Genomic DNA, 21,616 nt, shown 5'->3' on the forward strand with positions numbered 1-21,616 from the left:
TCTCGTATCTGCCCTCCCCTTTTTGCCCGTTACGTTCGCTCCTCTCGAACGTTACCGAAGGCAAAAGGGAATTCCATCGTCCGCTCTTTTCCACGGACCCTTCGGGGCTTTCGCTGTTTTTAACGGATACCATTTCGGGCGGTCTGCGGAGCCCGCGAGCGCGTGTACGCCATCGAAGGCCAGAAACTTTCCATCCGAGCCAATTTATGCGCGACTGTTTTACGACATAATTACCGTTCCTGCCGTGCGCGCCGTGCACGTTATTCGCGATTATCGGGAAATTGCAAATTTCCTTATCGAACGGTAGTAAGTGGCGAAGCTCGTCCGGAGACAGGGAAAAACGATCGCGACACGCGTCGATTGACGGGGCTTCCGTTCGACTCGTTCCAGTTCGATCTTGAACGACGAGTCTCGGAAGTCTGATCGGTGATAAGACAAAAGTGCTACAAAGAAGGGAGCACTACCTCGCGGGGTGTAATACCTGTTGACGGGCACCTCTCACGCAGAGACCGCTGACGCGAAAAGCACTCGTTACAAGTTGTTCACGCATTTTTAACGTGTACCTCGCGACGTTCTCGAGGAAGTCATAGCTGGCCTCCTCCTTTCTCTTTTTCTTTTTCTTCTGTTTTTTTTTTTTTTTTTTTTTTTTCTAAGAGGGACCCTTCGCGAGGCGTCGGAAAACAGTCACGCTGTCGTAGGTTTTCAACAACTTCTCCGATGCTTGCGCCACTCCTCGACAGCTCGGTAAACGCGGCACTGTGCCCTCGTTCGCGAGCATCTCTCGAAAATTCGTTCACCCGACGCTCAATCCTTTGAGCCCTTCGCGCTATTGTTCGGGGCTGCTTCGTATATTCCTACCCGCGCGGCCGAAGACGACACAGATGCTAAGTCGAGCACGATGGGGTCGAGTGGTATGAAACTTCTTCGATAACCGCGACCAGGCCTGGTATACGCGCGTGGTGTATAAATAAAACATCGAACGGGAGAATGGAGTCGTAAAAAAGTCAGGGTTGTTGAGATTTTATCTGCAAAGTCGCCACTCTATTAACGATCCTTCCCCATTAATCTTCCCAGCGTCCGATATCGACGAGACGCCTCGATGACGCGATAACGAGCATCCCACGATCGATCCCGAAACCGTGGCCGTTGAAAACTTTCAAGACCGGGGAACGCAATCTCTTATGTAATCTCGAGGACAATGGACGCGCGTAGATTCTCAAGGAGGTTCACGCGACAAGAGGCCAGGCCATCGATACAGCCCAGGCATACCGTTATTGTCGTCGATATCGTCGCTTAACGATCGAGCCACGAAAGTGTTACGACCGTCACGAACCTTCCTTCCACGTCTTTCACCGTCGATACTAAATAGTAGCCGCTTCTGTCTGAAAAGGACTACGGTAGTGGATAGGCTCGTCGAAGAACGCTCGCGTGCACAGCCATTACCGTGCGCGCTTATTCACAGTCGAATCCCGCATTCTGTTCACATTTTATGCTAATTATTTCCTTCCCGACGTTGCTAACGAAAGGGTCAAAACACGGCGGAGGCACCTCGGGCCTGTTAACGTTCCCTCTGCTTTTGGAGGGAAAGCAGGGAACGTTGTACAATAAACGTAACAACGCCTTTCGACGAAAATTGCTTCGTTTCTAAATAGCCAGAGTTGCGGTAACCAGCCGCGTGTGAGGCAATCCCCTCTCTAGTTTCGATACATTCGAAAGAAGAAAGAAAAAGAAAAAAAAAAAAAAAATGAAAAAACTTTCGCGATCTCCTAGCCCGATTTAATAAATCATCGTTATGGAAACCGTTCTCGCGTTTGCGATTCAACGCGTCGCTCGGCTCGAACAGCTGTATCGTCGATACAATTACAATGCTTAGAACGGCGTGCACTCGAATGCCGATCATTCGTGCACGCGTAAGCGTAATGAAATAACAGGACCCTTGGATCATCCGAGTCGGGATTCCGTGCACGTTTTATGGTAATCACGAGACGCGCGAAGGGTTCACCCTTCGCAACGTTATGTGACTTGGAATTACAAGCCTCCTCCGTGCGAGCTGTTTATGGGCAATCGTTCCGCAAAGAAATCGTTTCGCTATAGATATAATAACGCGTTAAAAGCAATTAAACTATCGGCATCGGCGAAGAAAAGGTGGCTCGGCGTTATTTCAAAGGGTTAAGCTGGTTCCCCGACGCGGAGAAAGCCGCGCGCGAGGAGGTTTAAAAACAAGAGGAAAAGAAAAAGGAGACGTCAGGCGCAGCGATGGCGCCCTTCCCACGGACCAGCCAGACTTTATTGTCCGTGTATCCCTGGCGAGGACAAGGCGCGTGCACAAAGCGATCGTACGGGGCGGACGCCAGTTATTGACTCGTTCGGTACGGTTTCACTTTTTTCTCTCCTCTCTATCCGCGACACACGGGTTTCTCGCATAATCGCGAGAGCTCTCGCGTCGGCTGTGCACGCTGGTTCGCAGGGATGCACGGAACGTCCAGCACGCTAACAATGCGCAGAGAAAGTTGATGCAGGCCGCGGGGAACATGGAAAAGGCACGCCCTGACGAGTATTCTCGTCGCTTCGAGTCCCGTTCCTCGCCTCCTGGCTCGATCGCGGATAGAAGAAGCCGGGTCACGATCGCACCTCGGACCCACCGATACTTTCCTTTTTACCGCCGGTTTCAAGGAGATCGTGGCAAAAACTAGGACTCGAACTCGGAGACAGGCTATAAACATCGATCGTAGACCGCGCACCGATCGGGATGAAGCGTATCAATTTTAATCCGATCCGCAGCGCCGGGATGGTGGTACGATTAATATTTACGACGCACGGGAACGGTAAATTCTTTTCAGACTCGGCTTCGGGCTGCTTTCCGTTGCCAGCGAAAGGAAACAGTTATAACAGTCGCTTCTGCGAATCGAAATTATGGCACGTCGAATCGATCGACGTCGTATTAAAGGCGCGATCTGTCCCGGGGTTCGGTATCGACTGAGACTGCTTGCACGCCGCCAATAAAACCCGATATCGGCGTTCCCAGAAGGAATCTCCGTCGGCCACGAGGCAGTTTTCTGAATGAAGTGGCTTATTATGTAAGGAATTGGATAAATGTCGATGAAACGACGGCGTAATACCCGATTCGGCGGTGGTAACGAGGAAAACTTGCGGTTTCCTAATTGACGTCTCGCATTCCGCGAACGTGCAATCTGAATTGCAAGAATCTTCATTCCGCCTGATTCTTGACGGACACGCTCACGGCCTCCGCAGACGTGCAGCCACTCGCACATACACCTGCGTAATTAACGATGTACCGCGATTAATGGCAAGATCAAGCGGTCTCGTATCTCAGAAAAGTCGGTGTTACTGGTTTTTCTGGTGCCCGTTTCACCGGCGCCGAGTGCTTCGAAAAGAGTAATAAGCGACGAACGTGTTTGGCCGAAGTTAATCGAGGGAATAAATTATCTATTTTAATTTACCGTGTCATTCTACGTGTGCAACCGGCGTGCGTGCACCTGAAATATATTTGTCCTCCGTCTCGGAATGGATCGTTGGCTGTAATCGATAAAAAAAAGCGTAACCTCGGGATACGAGAGTACTGTGCACGATGGACACGAGCACCCTATGATAAAGTTTGCAGCACCTACAGAACACAAGGAGTGTCGGACAAATCAATCTCCGTGACAACCTGACAGCAACCGACACTTTTGTCACGGACTGTCGCGTTTCTATGAATGTAGCTGCAGGAGCGGGCATACCAAAGACTGTCTTAAAGCAGACTTATCCGCGGTGTGCCTTACTTTACTGGGAAACCACAGAAATGGCTGCGATAAATCGCGAGGGAATTGCTACTAATAAATTTTAAAATTGCATCATTGTACTCCCTAATTGCTGGTCGCCAATATCCATTGATCATCGGGGAACATCGTAATTGATATCAGAGCGAGGGTATTCGGCACGAGATTGGATTTAAACCGCGTCCCGAGCACAGCCAACGCAGTTATCGTGGATCATGCGTCGCCGTTACAATTTCGAGCCAAGTGAAATTCATTTTCGTCACGGCCGAATTGCTGCGCTAACTATGCTCGAACAGGAGAGCCCCGGAGGAACACGGATAGCGATCGTGGCAAAGAGCAGAGAGACCAATAGAGGCCCAGAAGAGAAAGAAAAAGGGCAACGCTTCGGAATCGGGCGCGTTTCGCGTTTCTTCCCTTCACGCGCCACCGATCTCGTTCTATTCGATCTCGAGAATCCACGCCTTCGATCGATCTATCCTCGCGTTTGCGGTCGTTGATCTGTTCGCGTTTATTTTCAACTTGTTCGAACTATGGTTGCTACGTTGATTAAGCTCGCCTGCGTTAGCAATCCAAACGATACCATTCCTGGCTCGCTCGATGGTGTGTAGCGTGACGGTGTTGCGCCAAGAAGTTTCGACTATTCGCACGGTCCTGACATCGAAACGATTTTTTTGCCAATCGTCCTCTAGGTGAATGAAAAATCGCGCAGCGCCACGGACGGCCGACGAAGTCGATAAACCGGATACCGCTGATCAAAGAATGAAATTACTGTAATCAAGTTTCCCCCGCTCCGACCTTTTATTTGCCATTAACTCGATATTGAACAGCCGGTGCTGGCCTTGAGATATTTCCGATATTCTCGTTTATTGGATGTGCCCTCCGCAACGGGCGGAGAACGGCCACGCGGAAAAGTATGATGGCGGGGCCTCCGACCGCATTAAAGTTCACTGGATCATTGTTCCTACGAGTGACTTTAACGATCGCAAAGAACAGGTACCTCCGCCGAACGCGTATCTCAAAATCTGCATTTAACGAACGATTTAATCGACTTCAGAAGTTTCAACGAAGCGATCCGTGATTCTCATTCGTTCTTGTCGACGTCCGAGCGACGTTACACCGCAGAGACACGGGAAAAACTCGAAGAAGAAGGATCGACGAGGCATGATCAACCGTTTGAAACACGTCCTTCCGTCCAATCATGATAAACGACGCGACGTGTATCGATCAAAGAACCAAGAGTGAGAGAGAGAGACCCTCTCTCTCTCTCTCTCTGTTCATCTCCCGTTTAAGTGGAAGAGGAATGTCACAGGTCGTCTTGTTTCCGCGATTCTTTTGGAACGCGGACGATTTACGGGCCCTCGTTACCGGTTTCCTTTCGTCACCGTCCTCGCGGTTGTAGAAAGAAGGAAGGAACGTCGAAAGATACTGACGGCAGTGAAGCACAATGCTCGTTGCTGTGTTTGCGGTGAACGGTAACGGTGATCATCTGGCGGCCGTAAAGTTTCCAGTTGATCCCTAGGCGTTCGATTATGAAGTTTAATGCCGCGCAATGCCGATAGGACGGCGAATAATTTCAGGTGGCGCGTTTAACGGGAATGCCCGCGCCAGCTCGATGCGATAATTTTCGCGGGCTCGCGATACCTCGCTTCTACGCATCCTCGAAACTTCATAAAATGCAAATGTATTCCGGCGCGGGGCAAATATTTCCTCGTTAGCATCGAGCGCTTCTTGGTTCTTCAGCAATTTGTGCTTGTTACTCGAAAAGCGTATCCGGCTGGGTTCGAGTAGCATTTCAAAGGGCGCCAGACTTGGCTCGTTAACAGCCGTTGCTTTTGTTGCCTCTGTTCCGCGTTCCACGGGGGGGGGGGGGGGGACATTCTTCATCGTAGAGAAGAGAATTCATTCGCTTTACGGGACCGCGGTTCGGCGAACGCGTCGCAAGGTCGAACGGAACGTGGAGACGAGACGAGGATGAGCCAGCGATGGAAAAACCCCTTTGTTCTTCTCGTGTTTTTCAGTCGCGGTGCAAGTAAGAAGGATCGAACGATTTCCTTCTGTCTGTTGAGAAACGAAGCGGCGCGATCTGTTCCGTGACGCTTTTTACTCTCTGCTTGCTTTCCTTTGCGACTATCGCACGCCACGGTTGATTCATTTATGCGACAAAAATCGGTTCCTCTCTGCCGCTGACCATTCGTGCCTTTTCAACTTATGAAACGGAAGATTCACTTTCACGCGATGGAAAGTAACGCGTTACGACGCTCTGATCGTATCTCGGCATTCATTTTTATTACGTCACTCGTGGCGAATAATTAAAAGCGAGATTCCTCGGGCGCGGCGTCAAGATGGCGATTACGTGACGGTACGCTATTAACTCCGTTGTTTCTTTTCTTTTTTTATTTCCTCGCGAGAAAAGGATGAAAAGTCATAAATCACGAACGAGCACCCAGGTGTTTATTCTCATTACATCAGGAAGAGTCACACGTGTCGGGTATAGATGCGACCGATCTTGGTACCGTGTGATCGATGAGGCCGAGGAACCGATAAATCCGTCGTCTGATTCTTCCCAACTTGAAATCTTTCCTTTTTTTGCAGCAACTATCGGAACACGGATCGACAGACGTGGTGCGACCGTTGACATACGGTGGGTCTACTATAAAAGTATCCGCGAGGAAGCACACGAGCGAGCAAGAAACGCTCGCGCACTTGGGAAGAGTGTGTCAGCAGGTCAGTGACACCCATTAGCACCGGCAAAGTTCGATGTTTAGCTGGTGGTTATCGACCTTGCACCGTTCGCCTAATTGGAGTACGTCCGGCCGGCGAATCGCGTTGCCTTCGCCGATTAATGCCAAGCTGTCGATTAGGTTTGATTTTCTTTCACCACGAACAACTTTCTCCGGGCCCCAATCAACCGATCCCTCTTAAGCACCGTGCCGACACGTAAAGGCCCCGATCGGTTTATTAGGATACGATTTCGATCGCGAATTTGTATCACCGCTAAACGTGGCCACTTTCGATCGAATACAGCCCACGTATACAATCCGGTGAAACGCGCGTGTGTTGCACGTCGGTTCGAAACGACAGGATGCAGATAGAGCGTACGCATTCGATACTTTCCAACTTAATACCAGTTACACGGGACGAGCATTAAACGCATCCGCTAGAAATCTCGATGCGTATCGTCGTAGGCGTACGTACAAGAAAAATCAACTATGTACCACGATGTTCTTAAGAAGAATGCTGAATCGCGTTCGCGAAAATCGTATCGCTTAATTGATTTTCGTATAATTTTAGCGCTCGCGATCGAGAAACGTGGCAGGAACGGGGCCGGTTCGCGCTAATTGCAGTCGTTTTGCTCGCAGCGGACCTGCACGTTCCGGCGCTTTCTAAATCGACGCGAGCCATTGGAAACGTCGCGCGTCGGCCCATGGTGGATTGGCGAATTACCGAACGGACGAGGACAAAATGAACGGATCGCGGCTGTTTTCCGGCGGTCAGGACGGTTTCATCGAATTGGTAGCCACGCGGAGGTCCGCGCAGGGTTTCACCGGCGCGATGGCTCGGCTATTTCAGACCGGTTTATTTCGCGTAGTACCTGGCAAGGTTTTCCGCAAAACCGCAAATAAACTCACCGCCATAACGCTTTCTATCGTTATTCGTGCCGTTTCTCGTTTCATATTGCTATCGGGACAATTGTCTCTATCAACCTTTTCACGGAGTTGCAGCGAGTTTTTTTCCGCGGTGAAAGTCTCGAAGCCCACCGGAGTTTTGTAGGATTTTAACGAGCACCGGAATAATTCGTCGTTACAGGCGAGGTTCGCATCGTCCCGTTCCGGTCTGACCGGGGTTCCTTTATCTATCGTTCGACATATTATTCGCGCTGCTTCGACGCACACGATGCATTTGCCACGGCGGGAGAGGTGGCCGACTGAAATTAATTGTTCGGAACTACAGTTACGCATGGAATCTGTGTCAGGACGCGGTACAATTTTGAACGCTCCAACACGATCGCACAGAGCGACAGTCGTGGAAGCGAGGACTCGGACGACGCCATCGGGGTGGACGATAGATTAGGAGGAGGACACGTTCGGTCGGCGTTCGTGTCTTGTTCAATAAACGTCACGGACGCGAGGGCAGAAAATATTTGCCGACGGATTAAATAACCGGCTGGAAGTAATCCTGCACGGGATGTTATAGAACGAACGGGAACTAGAGTCTCCTTTTACGTCTAATGGCGAGGAGGGATCTTAATTTAAGCACCGCCGGCTCCGTTTTCTCCGGTCTGTCTTATATGGAAAGGAAAGTTTCAGGCGTCAATTCGTTAATCCGAGCTCTTCGGGCTAGAATGCGCACACGTAACCCTTTTCGGTCCGTATGCACGTACGATTCTAGCCTGTGGATGTTTTACGTAATACTACACGTGAGGCGCAACGATGTTTGTTAGAGAATCGTCGGACGGTGTTTGCAACGCGATCGCGAGAATTCACCGGTAGCTGCGCCTGTGGCCCGTTCTCAAGATCAGCAGCCTCGTTTCGTGACATAACGTCTCTCGCCTTGATAGTGGGTTCGTGCTCGGGTAACGAAATTCATTAAAGGCCGGCTCATTTGTTCCGATTAATCGATCGTGTTGTTTGCCTTTAACGGGCCGCATTGGCGCACGATTAGAATGGGCACTGCGAAACGTGTGTTACCTCGCCAGCCGCGAAGGTGGCTGGCTTTCAATGGTAATGCACGACGTCATTGACACGTAAAGATCGCGCGACTACACCGGCTTTCTCGTGTAAAAGAGAACACGACTGTTTACACTTGTGGATCATAAACAGTTACCGTAGGAAAGGTGTGAGCTAACCTTTGCTACGAAAACGTCTGCAATCCACTTGGACGAAATCCGAACCGTGCGAGTGTCGGAATTTGCCGAAGGTCTTTAACTACTTGCAACGATATTGCTCCATTTTTTTCTATTTTTTTTCAGACGAGAACAAAGAGATCCATGAGAGCCTGTTCAAAGCCTCCCAACTTGTCCCCTACCGGCTTTCCATTCGGAACGATCTTACTCATTCTCGATGAGGTAACGTGAAAGTGTTTCATCGAGCGTTATCATACCAAGATGAGTTAGTACATTGACGGAGTAAGTGCGAACCTGCTTCGTCAGTATACGTATACGGGGTAACGACAATTCCATTCTGTTAATGTTGCCTTGTGCTAACCTACCGAGCGAGCTAACATTTTTAAATGACCTTTCCCATGACACAAGTGCGCGCGATCGTGTTGTTGCTTCAACCTACGGATAAATAACTATCGAAGCGTCTGTTAGTACGTGCGTTCGCACACGAACTACCTTCTCCTTTGTACGAACTAGTTTGGACTCTGCATCGAGCACGTTATACGCTGAAACCCTCACTGGAGAAGTCGCTTCTCCCCCAATTCAATATTTGATGGTATCCGTTTAGCCATTCGTTTAAACCCACTCGCAAGCAACCTATGTCAACACGACATTCGAAATTTGAACGATCCGAGAAATAGCCTGGTACACAGGGAATCCCGTTTCTCGTAGAAAGTGAAGCTACACACGATCGTTGCTGTACTCCCGGATTTGAATCTAAAAGTCTTCGGTTTCAAGACGATTATTCCATCAATTGACCTGCACAGGTCACGGATGAAGTTGTTTTCTCCGAGACGAACGTAAAGGAATAGTTAAATTGCCTGCAGTACGTATCTCTGATGGGGGAATAAAAGAACGGTCGATAGCGAGCAAAGCTATCGACAACTTTATTGTACGCGGGTACGGCGTGCTTTTCAATCTCGTCAGTGAAGAGTGAAACGAAAAAAATCTCGTGGCATTCGCTTGGGAATCTCTGATACAAACGTACACGTCAAGGTGGGGAGAAAGAGACGCGTATAGAAAGGACGATAGGAAAGGAGGGGCAGCTCGCGTATTTGCTTCACTTCCACGAGAGGTTAGCCACTACGTAACCGGCATCGCAATCCCTAATTATGCAACCTTCTTCTTCTTCGTCTTCTTCTTCTTCTTCTTCTTCTTTCATTCAGTTATATCTCGCGCTGATATATTCTCGTGGCTCTACCCGCTAAGGCAAGCATGAGTTTTCTCACGCACCTAAGTTTCCGAATGCCGAGCTCGATGCCGATTGCCGGTGCCACGGCATTTCCAGCATTTGGCGCGCTACTTAGCGCCCACCGGTGCTGCAGTTTGCAATCCAGTCACGAAGGACGCGCTTTCCTTCTTATTCACCGTTTCCGATTGCATTCCCGCTAGAAATTGGATCGTTGCAGGATTCTTTTCATTTAAAGACGTAGCATTATTAAAAATCACGCGCGTGCAGTTACGCGTGCTTGAAAATTCAAATTCAAGCGCAGCGTCTCCCGCGCATGCGCCCACGGTTTCGGCAGTCGCGAAACGACATTTCAGTTACGCGTTGCACTCGCCGCGTGTGGCAACGGAACGATAACGATCACGAGCTTGTCTCGAGTTTCCACGTACCGATTGACATTGAAACGCCACGCAAGGACGACGCGCGGTCTTCGGAATTTCCTTGCGCACGCGTTCGCGTTTCTTCGATCGTGTTACGCGGTGTTTCGTTTCGTTCCCCGCGTACAGGTTATGCGCGCCTCGATGCGGAATGTGGTCCATGGAAAAGAACGATGCGATTCAGGCGGGAGATGACGCTTTGAAGTGGCCAGGAACATTCCGCGGTTAGGCGATTGCGATTAGGCGAGAGGTGACAGGTTACGATCGATGGCGTCGGCCCAGGGATCGACGTGAAAGTGGCAACGAAAGGGTGAGTCGCGCGCGAAATATTCGCGTTTAATGCTTGTAATTTAAGAAACACGTTTCCACGGTGAAAAGAGCGCGTTTTGTCATGGGAAAGTCGCGCGCAATCTTTTCACGCGCGAATCGATGTTACGTTACACGTTCTTATGACGCTTATTTAGCAACGTCAAAATATTCGCAATATTTATCGCCAGCTTTAATGGACCCTCTATCGGTGGAACGTTTGCACTCGCGCATGCATACAAATTACCTCGGACATTCTCTCGCAATGAACGATGATTTATGGATTCTTTATTAGGCGTTTCTTAAACATTTTCGAACGAGAGGCTCGTTTTCGTCGTTCACGCGCGAGAAACTACGTTCGAGCGAGAATTGGCCCAGGAAGAGGGGGGGAAAGAATCGTATTCTTTCCTCGTGGTTTTTGTCGTGCCACTTCCCTCGGTTAAGTGGTTCAGCCTTGAGTAGGTAAGGCAGGTAATTGTAAACAAATGGGGTGATCGACCTCAATGGCGAGCCTTGAGCTCCGCTCTCGGAATTCTTGATATTGGGAAGCGTTCGACTGTGCGATTCAGACGACGTGGACACGCGCTAGACATCGAGGTACGTGTATCGTTTCACGGACGACCGGCTCGCAGTTAATTTCGCTCAACGTTCATCGACCACTCTTCGTACCTCTATGGCCGTTCTTCTCGCGGTATCATTAGAAAGATCGAGACAATGGTCGGTTGCACAAGTCGCGGCACGATTGGCCGGAAAAATTTCGAGCCAGAAAAGCGTAGAGCCAGAGAGGACGCTCGGTAACGAGAGTATCCCAGAATTGTGTTGGCTCGTGTGTTTTGCCGCGAGAGGCTAACCACAGGTGTTCTCAAGCCTCTAAACGTGAGCCGGAAATTTCTATTTTGTCAGACGCAAATGTCGTTTAATTGCACGTTGAGTATAAAGCAACCTGGAGAGCGAAAGAGAGAGAGAGAGAGGCGAATTGCCACGCATTTGGTGGCAAAAAAGTAAGCACGTGCAGTTTTGTGGTGAAGCTGGTCTACGCGTATACGGATTATCAGCTTCGCGTAGAGATTTATCGACGTCGAGCGAAGAAACGTTGGTTGTTCCAGGAGGGTTACAAATTTCTTTTATCTCGAGTATAATCTGACGCTAGATATACGGACAGTCGCGTGGTTTGAGCGGATCGTAAATCTAAACGATCCTCGATATCGAAAATTTGTCGGTTACCGTGAGAAAAAAAGCTCCTATATTAAAACAACCGTATAAATCAGGCTCGTAGTTCCCGGGGAAAAGCATCTGATCGTAAGGCCGCGTATAAATCGCGTGTACCATGCGAGATCAAGATTCTAGCCCGTAGTGGTTAAACGAGAAAGTCGTCCTTGAAACAGTGTTTACTTATGATAACCCCGGATAAACTCGTTCGTAGGAATCCGTAGAAAATTCCAGCGATCCTGCGGATCCACCTCCGATTGGGATCGACACTCGTAATCCGACTTACGGGACAACCTCGTTCGGTGTCTATCGTTGTTGCGTGCTCGCGGTGAAACGCATCCACTCGTTAGCCACTTTCGATAATCGCGGCTGTAAAACCGACTCGGTTTTTCCGTGGATCTACGTCGATGGGGCGCCTGCCACCGGCCGGTGGTAAATAAAAGTGAAATTCCGCGGGTTCGTTCGCGGTGGCCTCGGTAATTTGCGACTGTAAACTATAACTTTCACTGGGGACTTTCGTCGGGCTCTGTCGAAAGAGCGGCCGCCGTTCGTCCACGATGAAGTACGCAACGAGTCGTTATTGTCATCCGTACGCGGGCAAAAGCGAGAGCGGTAACGTAATTGCCCGCGATAAAATTTACGCGACCGTTCCCTTTCGAGGCGGTGCGCGGGCACGCATTTAGTTGGAAAAACGGTTGTAAAGATGAATACGGTACGAGTAGGGATTCGGTAATAAACTCGTGCAGTTAATGAACAGCGCTTAACCGTTAAGCTATCGCCGCGTTAATAAGAACGTGGAACGCGAGCTTGTGAGAGCGAACGCGAAAGTAGGATGAACTTTATCGGTAATGGTATTCAAATAGACGTCCGCCTCGGTGATTTCAATTTCGATCCGAGTCTGTTTGGGAATCATTATTCCCGTTAATTAGCACGCCACGGCTAACTCTCATCGTAAACCACATTACGATCTGTGAACGCTCTAAATCGAGTCGAACAACGCGGATGCTGATCGATCGATCCAGCGATTTTTCATCGGGTACAAATTACCGATCGTTGTCACGTGCTACTCGTCCCCGATAGCCGTACCTTGTCCAGCATCCGCACTCCGAACGTCGAAGGGAATGCTCGATCGAGCAGGTCGACGTCTCGGAACGCCGCATACCTGCACCAACGTGGTCGCGGATCTGCGTACACGCGCATCAAGAGCAGTCGCGAGATAATCGCGCGGCAAGTTCTTAAAGGGCGACGTATCTTCTCTATACTGGTAAGCCAATTTAAATACCTTTCCGCGGTGCAGTGGCTCCTTTTCTTAGGCCGGCTGGAAGCTCGCTTCGGTGGTATATAATTATACGCGGGTTAATAATGACTTACGAACTGCAACAGGCTCTCGCGTTCGTTTGTTTAGTGCCACCGATACGTGGCGTACACCGAGGCCGACCGCGACGTTGTTGCATTAAATTGCACCGCGCTAATCTACCGCTCGTTCCATCTCTCCTCCCTCTACGCCTCTTTCGTACACCGCAGTACCAACTCGGAGATCTCTCCTTTTTTCTTTTTTTTTTTTTAAACCACCCTTGGAAGAGGTTTTCTCACGTTACGAACGTTTCTTCGATTGTTGATCCTGCCTGTTTGAACGTTTTCGTTTTCGTTGCCAACGAAAAGGAATTCCACGTGACTGAATCATCCGAGTCCTATCGTTCCCATGAATATGTGCATGCGTTTTCCGTTTTAAGCGTTTTAAGTGGCTCGGCCAGTAAATTATTAGACGTCCATGCCTGATGCACCATTGTTGGGTAACTATTTATTGCAGCGCACAGAGTCTACTTAGATAAGTTTGCACTTAACGCGATATACGAATGCAGGCTATTGCGGGTAACCGGTTAGCCACGAAATTCTGTTCGATTCATTTGTAAACGAGCATCGAACACCTCTATTAACGAGTATCGTAGATGAATGGGGGATCTAGACCTTTAGAAGATAATTATCGGCAATTTGAGGCTTGTAATACCGTGTATTAATGGCGAGGATCATTACAGGGACGCTAAGTAGTTATTAAGGGAAGTCGGCTCGAGTTTTTTATATCGATCGTATTTGCAATTTCGTGGCCTGCCTCGTTGGCTCCCGTCTCCACGCGCTGCGCCCAATACACCGAGACTATCACACGCTCAGGTTTTTCTTCGAAAACGATGCAAGTAGGGCATCATTCTTCCTTTATTCTTTTCTCTGGCCTGAATTTACTCGGGCAACATTCGATGCGTGTAAACGCCGCGCGTCTATCCTTCTTCTTCTTCGCTTTTTCGCGAGGAGAACATTCCCGCGAATGTTGGCGTATCTGGTTGGAATCTCGATTCTCTATTCACCTGCTCTCAGTGGGTCGCGCATCGTCTCGCGCATTAACACGCGTTCCATACCGAACGTGTAATTATCGGTAGAGTACAGGAAGATGAAAATAAGAAGACAAACGAGAAGCTCGAGTAGAAGGATGCACGCAAAAAGTGCATCGAAATATAATATCGCGTAAAGAACGGTGCGGTGCGGAACGCGTTAAAACCAATGCCGTTTCTCTGACCGAGAAATGTCGTGAAATGTCGAGAAATGTTTGAACAAAAAAATGAGGAAAAGGAAAGAAGAATGTAGCGAAGTATGTTCGAGTTTTCTGAAGCACTCGTCAAGGGTAAAAAAATTCGTAGGATCGTTGGCGCAAGGAAGAAGCACCGAGTACCTGGTGTACGTACGTGCCTCTCTCATTATCGTCTGCCCCAATGCATGACGCTATGGTTAATGCACTATTATTGCCGCGTACCGCGTCGTATACACGTCCCGGGCGTAATGACTGTGCCCGGCGCATAATCCCCTGCTCCTCCCTTTGTCGTCGTACACCTCGGAACACCGGGGCACTTGAACCGATGAATGTTAATCCGTGTCAAAGAGCGCTTAGCGCGGAAGCGTTTCAGATATTTCGCGGACTGATACCGCGACAGATCGTCATCCGGCGCGGCTGCCGTTTCCGTTATCCGCGGATGCCGCCGGCAATAATTGCGTCGAGGATCGGCTTAAACGTGGGAAGAGCGGCATTCGTTTGCCCACGGGGATAAAACGAGCGGACGATATCAAACGGGATTTGGAAAATGTGCGAAAAAGAAGAAGACCTCTTGGTGAGTGATAATTAAAGTCACAAGATGGACACTGGTAATAGCTGGTGTGGAAGGAGGCAACAGAGTCACCAAACGAGAAAATCAGCCTAGTTACGGAATGAAGAAATAACGTTATACAAAGTAGCGATAAATGTCAGTCTCTCGATAAACGAGATGCGAATATTCTTCGTTAACGGCGATAATCCGGCGTCGATCGAGCCGCGCTCGCCTATAAAATTTCATCAGCCTCGCTATATTCCATCGTGTTTGCCCTGCTCTCGCGTGTTATTCATTACGTGGCACGTTTTTCTAATCCGATCGGTTGTTAACGTCGTTCGCGGAATTAATAAGAAGATCGATCACGAAGGAGGAAGGGATCGACGCCTGGCTTCTTGGAGAGGAATGCGGCGATTTCTTGATGCCCGTTGAAACGCTTTCAAACGCCTCGGCTTAGGGGCTCGCGATTAATCAATTCCTGGAGAACGAACACCGCGAGTTCTCTATAGAACCGGGGTACGTATAGAGCCCGAGGAGCTCTAGAAGTAGCGGGTAAAAACGCTTATGAAAAAGAGGGGCAAGTGGGCTTTATGCTTGCGAACGACTTCCTCTCGATCGATCTTCCGGGTTCGTACGGGCAATGCTCGTAACCGATATCGTTTCCCCGAGTGGAACGGGCCTCGGCTCTCCATTGTGCGCTGAATGCGCCCTCGTATGCGAGCGCATAGGTAGACAGAAGAGAAAAAGAAGGGTACGTGTCGCGTTCACGTCCACCACGTGTTCTCGAACCACGGCGTGGCTTAGGTCGCGCGCGATCGGAGGAGAAATTGCCGCAATTCCGCGGATGCCCGGTGAGACGCGGTGTTTGCACGCGCACGCGGAATCGACGGATTTCAGATATCGTCTCAACACAAAATACGTTGTTGTCGATATCGCTGTACAGTCGTAAAACAAGATAAATCCTCTGCCGTGGAGGGTTTTTTTGCGCGGCCATGGATTTTCCGGGTTGGCCGGGCGTACTTAGATAGTTGTTCGTTTTACGAGTCGGGCAATGTTGAACGTATTATATGCAGACTTTTTCTTCGCCACGATGGGCATGGAATGCGCCCGCGATAGGAAACACTTTAGTACCGGTTAGCCTCATCCCTGGAAGGCGCTCTTGAATTTATTACAACCGAGTATCTGGAGAGTATCATTTTCTAGACAAAATGATGCGCTCCGACATAATTTCCTTGAATCCAACTGGTGCGTGTTAACCGGCGATTAACCAGTCAAGTCGAGGCCTAAAGTCGTTCGCGATGAAACTGGAAAATTAATCGGTTTAAGCACGATATAAACGTTGATGAAGCGAGGTGGAAGTAATTAATTACTGTCGCCTTTATGAGAATCGGGATCGATGTTACATGCACCACTTCCGTCCAATCGATCTTCCGGGTTCCACGTAAGTGGCGTACGGCTCGATTCACCGGTATTCCATAACGACCGACTAGTAAAACGAGTTTCGATTCGGTACGGCGCAAAACCGCGCGTACCGATCGGTTCTCTCGGCGTCTATCTCCGGGTAAACGCGTGAACGTTATCGAAAAAGGTTGCCCTATGAGAGTATCTTCTCATTCATATCCGGCGCGCGATCATTCACGAACCGAACCCGACTCCTTTCTGTGATAATCGTGAAAGCATCGCGAAGTGAAAACCGATTCTCGGCGCATCCTTTCAATCGCGATCGAGAAACTGGGTAAACGCAGGGAATCTTGTCCACGTTATTACCGTTTAGAAATCGAGCACGCGATCTTCCTTTCGTATTTGCGAAGATCGCGCGCTATTGTGCCGTGCAGCAGCTCGCGTATGTACGCGATGCGAAGGGTGTGGCACCTGAAATATAGATCGATCTTTCCGAAGGAAAACTGGCTCGCGTAGACGATCGCGTCCCGTCGTAGGGGACGAAGTAATTCGAAAGACACGATCAATGAAGGAGCTGTCGTTGCGAAAAATTGCGTGTGGCAGGTTACGCGACACGGTTCAAGTTCGTATTCGGAGCACTTCCGATCGGATCGATCTTCCGGGTTCCATGTAAGTAATAAATGCTCGACTTGCCGGTAACGGATATCGTGCAACGAGTAAAACTCGTTTCGGCACGGCATATAAAGGGGGCAGGCAGGGCAGAGAGGCACTCTCTCATGGATGGCCGTGTAACCCTATAGGAAACCTTCAGCGAGTTTCACTTTGCACGGCTCTCCGTTACCGGACTCGTCCGTTGGCTCCTTGTCACGGATACGCGGGGAACGTAACGCGGGTTGCAACGAGCTCCACGCTCAGCCGATGCTTCGCTTTGCCAACCCGTCTACGCACCTATCGAGCGCATCGCGAGCTGCAACCGCATAGTCGCGTGTGTGAATGCACTTCCAGCAACTCGCGCAACGCGACGTCCTAATACGACCACGCGACTATGGCCTTATTCTTTCGCCAAGTGTCACGCTTATCTTGCAAAAAAGTTGAGAGAGGACGACCGGTTCCCGGAGTTGTATTGGTGTTCCCTTTTTTTTCTCTTTCTCTCTCTCTCTCTCTCTCTCTCTCTCTCTCTCTCTCTTTCTCTCTCTCTATCGGTTGCTCCAGTTTAGAACAATGTTCTCTACTTCTTTGAATGCAACTTGAACGTTTAACTCGAGTAGCTTTCGTAGTCTCCTTTCCGTTTGTGGTACGTGCACCCCACACTTTGCATAGGTGGCCTTTGGTGTCGTTAATATTTGAACGTCTCTCGGATGAGTTTTTAACTGCTAAACGGTAAGAATGGGAGTTTTGTCTCGCAGTTGGTCGCTCCGGCTTATGCATGATTCATTAGTCGGAATCCCCGATGTAGGACGCGGCTACACCCGCGACCAGACACGAGCAGGTGCCCGTTTTCGAGTTCTATTGTCATCGAAAAAGTAACTGTTACTGCGGACGTCTAAGCACGGATCATACGCTTTTCCCGGTATATAAGTAATGGGATACAATTCGTCCCGTTCTCGGTAGCTGTTCTACAACCGTAGTACTCGAAGCGACACACGACCACAAACCGGAGATATCCGTGGTAGGCGCGAACGAAAGTCGATAAATTCCTCGTAATCCCGTTTTCTATAGGTGCCTCGCGCCACTCATATCGGGCATCTACTTTTTCCACTGAAATACCAACGCTCGGCTGTTCCGACTCGTATCGAGCACCTCGATCACGCCTAAACCAGGGTGCCTCTGTTACGTGTCGCCGTTCACAACAACCGAGAAATAAAAGGAAGACCAAGAAACTATCAAACGACAAATCCACGCACATAACTAGTGGTCGCAATATGGCGAGGTGATAAACTACCCTCTTAAGTGGAACAACCAGATGATACTTCAGAAGCCAGGACCACGTACCATCCTATATTTTTTAACTCGCGCGTGTTACTTCTGTAGAGTCACCCTATTTCATACCTTCCGGAACGAGTAATATAAATCACACACGTGCGCATATCGTCTTGCATAAAATATCACGTAGAACGCGGTGTGAGAAACGTTTACAACAACGAACGAGAATTGGTAGGATCTTGGATGAGATCTAAAAAGTGGTTCTCTATAAATCAATCGAATTTTTTCTCCAACTAACGACTACAGAGATATTCTAAGTATTCGCATACCTCTGTGTCGTATTAAAGAAAAACCCGATTCGATATCGTAGAACACGTTCGGGCGTGGAAATATCGGGCGTACATCAGCCATTGTGATCGCAACCTTCGATGGCAACCCTGATCTACCTGTAACCGGACGTGATCGGGGAAGGTAGCGCGCGATTTTTCGAATCGTGAATCAGGATCGTAATCGGATCACCGCGAGCGGATACGCGACGCAGCTAGGCTCCCGGCAGATGTATCGATTCCGCGTTTCGCCTCTACGCAGGGGGGACACGACGCGTAGGACAGGACAACGCGGCGTAGGGCCATTTCCAACACGGGGATGTACTTTGAATAAGCCGTGGAGGGGTCAAAGATACGCGAGGGTAACGCGGCTGGAATTAATGCGGAATGACTAAGCGGCTGCTCGCAGGCCGGAACCGAGGAACGGGCGTTTCATGCGCGCGTGCTCTATTGATAAAATATAACCCGTCTCTAGCTGCACACCACCTCCTCTGCATTTTCGATGTCTCTTGTGCTCGTTATACGATCCCCTGCACGGTGCGAACGCGTTTCGGCGTCTTCCCATTGGCAAGTTTGGTCTGCAGCGACGATAGGCGATGCGCAGCTTAGGAGGGCGTGTTCCCTTGCCGCTCGGAACTTCCGTCCATAGACGGAACGTGCGTCATGTACTTTCGCGTTACTCTTAGGCGTTGCCATTCTTTGTTCCGCTGGTTCCTCTTGTCGCCTCGCTGCAGACATTCTTCTATATGGATTTATTGTTTATAACAGAGGGAAGTTCTCTTTGATGTTTCTCTCGAACGATTCGTCCTCACTCCCGTTGCCTTTGCCAGATTTTCACAAGCTTTTCAGCTCGTCTGTGAAAGAGCAAACCGAGCTAAGCTACGGTATCGTTGTTTGTGTAAGGGTCGGTATGTAATACGGGTCTCCGATAAACCTGAAACACGCGTCTCGCCCGTGTTATTTGTAATCATTTTTCGTGGCCTTCGATAAATCGAGTGCGTCATCCTGATATTCAAATGAGGCTGGGACACCAACGGTGAAGATAGGTAAGGACGAGCATGGAGAAGGGAAAGAGAGGCAGAGATAGAGGGGGAGACAAAGAGAGAGAAAGAGAAAGAGAAGAGGAATAGAGAATGACCGCACTTAGGTCCTTTCGTTACGGAGCGGAGGAATAAGCCGCGGTCAATGACTGCGGTATCCGCAGGTTCAAGGAAAGCGGGCTGGTCCGATTCGACATCGTGTCGTTCAGGGGGGAAACGAACAGGTGACGCGCTCATGAAAATGCAGGTTAATAGAATGCCGCCGAGAAAGAGTCTCACAATTACTGGCACGCGCGTCCTGTTCTATAGAAACATATTATAGTATCGGTGTTGAATTTAATAGATCGCTGAAACGTTTTCCCGACGAATCGATTTGCAACTCACGAGACTCCAGTTTGCAATTAACGAAGTTAAGAGATGACCGCTGGGAAATTGTATTAAAAACCAATTATTTCGAAGCCACTTTGAACACTGCGGTAACAAGTCTCGCGGTAGCAGGAACTTCCATAAACACGTAAAACTATTCACGGTTTGCAGTTGATAGGTTTATCGATCGCACGGGTGAAAGAGATCGGCAATTTCCTCACCGTTCGAAAATTGAAAGATTCGATTACGTTTAGAGCGATGGGCGCAACGCCCTGTGCAAACACTGCTCTCTATCACGTTTCCCTTTTTCCTTTTTTTCATCCAAGCTATAGTCCCGACTTGGATACGTACACGTATATTTTCTAAGCGCGTGCCAGAGTTCAAACACCTCCGATACGTGCTAAAAGTGCACGGAATTTCGAGTGGTAAAATTTTCGAAAGCCATGAAATCGATTCGCATGGCACAGGAAGTGGGCGCGTTTCTTTGCCGCGCCGCAACGTTCCGTGAACAAACATTGGACAAAAACAGAGCATAATCGTAGCTCCCGACGAGGCGATCGCGATGCCGGCTCTCGAATCACCCGGCTCTTTCTTGCCTCTGTTTCTCGAGGACACGTTTGACGAACTCTGCGTGTATCGCCCACCAGTCCCACCCGCTTGCATAGCAACAAACCGATCGATCGGACCGCGAACAACATTTTCGTTGGACCAATTTTTCGGGACCTAAGTCCGCCGAGAAATACCGTGCACGAGTTACAAGGTAGGGCATCGAGCCTTCGCAACGCTCGCTACTACTTATCGATCTAAAAGTTTCCCATACCGGTGCATGAAGGCGGCAGTCGACATGTTACTATCCATGGGGTGGTTCCATAAATCGCAGCCCTCCTGCGGCAACACGGTTTTTTAACACTCGCCCGTTTTCCCGCCGTGGCACCACCCGTGATACCGCGGTTCCGCCCAAAATAAAAACGGGGGTAAGTCACGACGTAGCCACGGCGATCCTCCCGGTCACACGGATCCTCTTTTCCGTAATCGCGGAACTCTTGTCTCCTCAGGGAGGGTATATTGTCCGCGGATGGAATCGTAGTCGTGGATGGCAACAACCGTTTTGCCAACACCTGCACGACTTGGCAGGTTGAAACCGTCGGCTGAACTGAAGTCAGAATGCGCATTCGTCGGTTTCCATGGTAGTGGCCGACGATGCTGGTGGTGGTGGTGGTGGTGGTTGGCGACGGGTTGCAGGAGGCGGCGGCCGCGGTGGAGGTGGTGGTGGTGCTGGTGCAGTAGAGGAGCCCGGTAGCTCCGACGATGGTGGGGATTGACAGAACAGACCGTCTGCCGGGCTCCGGCTGGCGCGTTCACAACCAGATGCGCTCCCATGGAACCCTAAGGTTCCATTCACATGACGGTCTCTGCTCGAACGGTTTTTAACCATCGGACACGCACGGGCACACCTGACTCCGTTGCGCTTACGCGTGTTTCGAAAGGGGGCCTTGCTCGAATGCTACCAACATCAGCTAGACGAAAATTCGTCGATATTATCGTCCATCTGCTGCGAAATTATAGAATTGTTTCTTAATTTTTCAAGTAATTACTGGTAACGTTCGACTAGTCGAATTTAAATGATACGTTACGAACGATACATAGGTAT

At 49.6% G+C, this 21,616-nt stretch overlaps 1 protein-coding gene across 2 annotated transcripts in view; it reads right to left on the bottom strand.

Moving 5' to 3' along the window:
• Positions 1-21,112, bottom strand: part of LOC143428850 (uncharacterized) — a 31,410-nt gene extending 10,298 nt beyond the window's left edge. For both annotated transcript variants that reach the window (XR_013102480.1, XM_076904042.1), the window contains exon 1: positions 20,786-21,112. Coding sequence is in view for 1 of the 2 variants with exons in the window: in XM_076904042.1 (XP_076760157.1) it covers positions 20,786-20,823 (38 nt within the window). In the remaining variant the exon portion in view is untranslated. The remainder of the gene's footprint in view (positions 1-20,785) is intronic.
• Between the last annotated feature and the right edge of the window lie 504 nt (positions 21,113-21,616).

Source organism: Xylocopa sonorina, chromosome 11 (genome assembly GCF_050948175.1).
Source record: "Xylocopa sonorina isolate GNS202 chromosome 11, iyXylSono1_principal, whole genome shotgun sequence".
Classification (NCBI taxonomy): domain Eukaryota; kingdom Metazoa; phylum Arthropoda; class Insecta; order Hymenoptera; family Apidae; genus Xylocopa; species Xylocopa sonorina.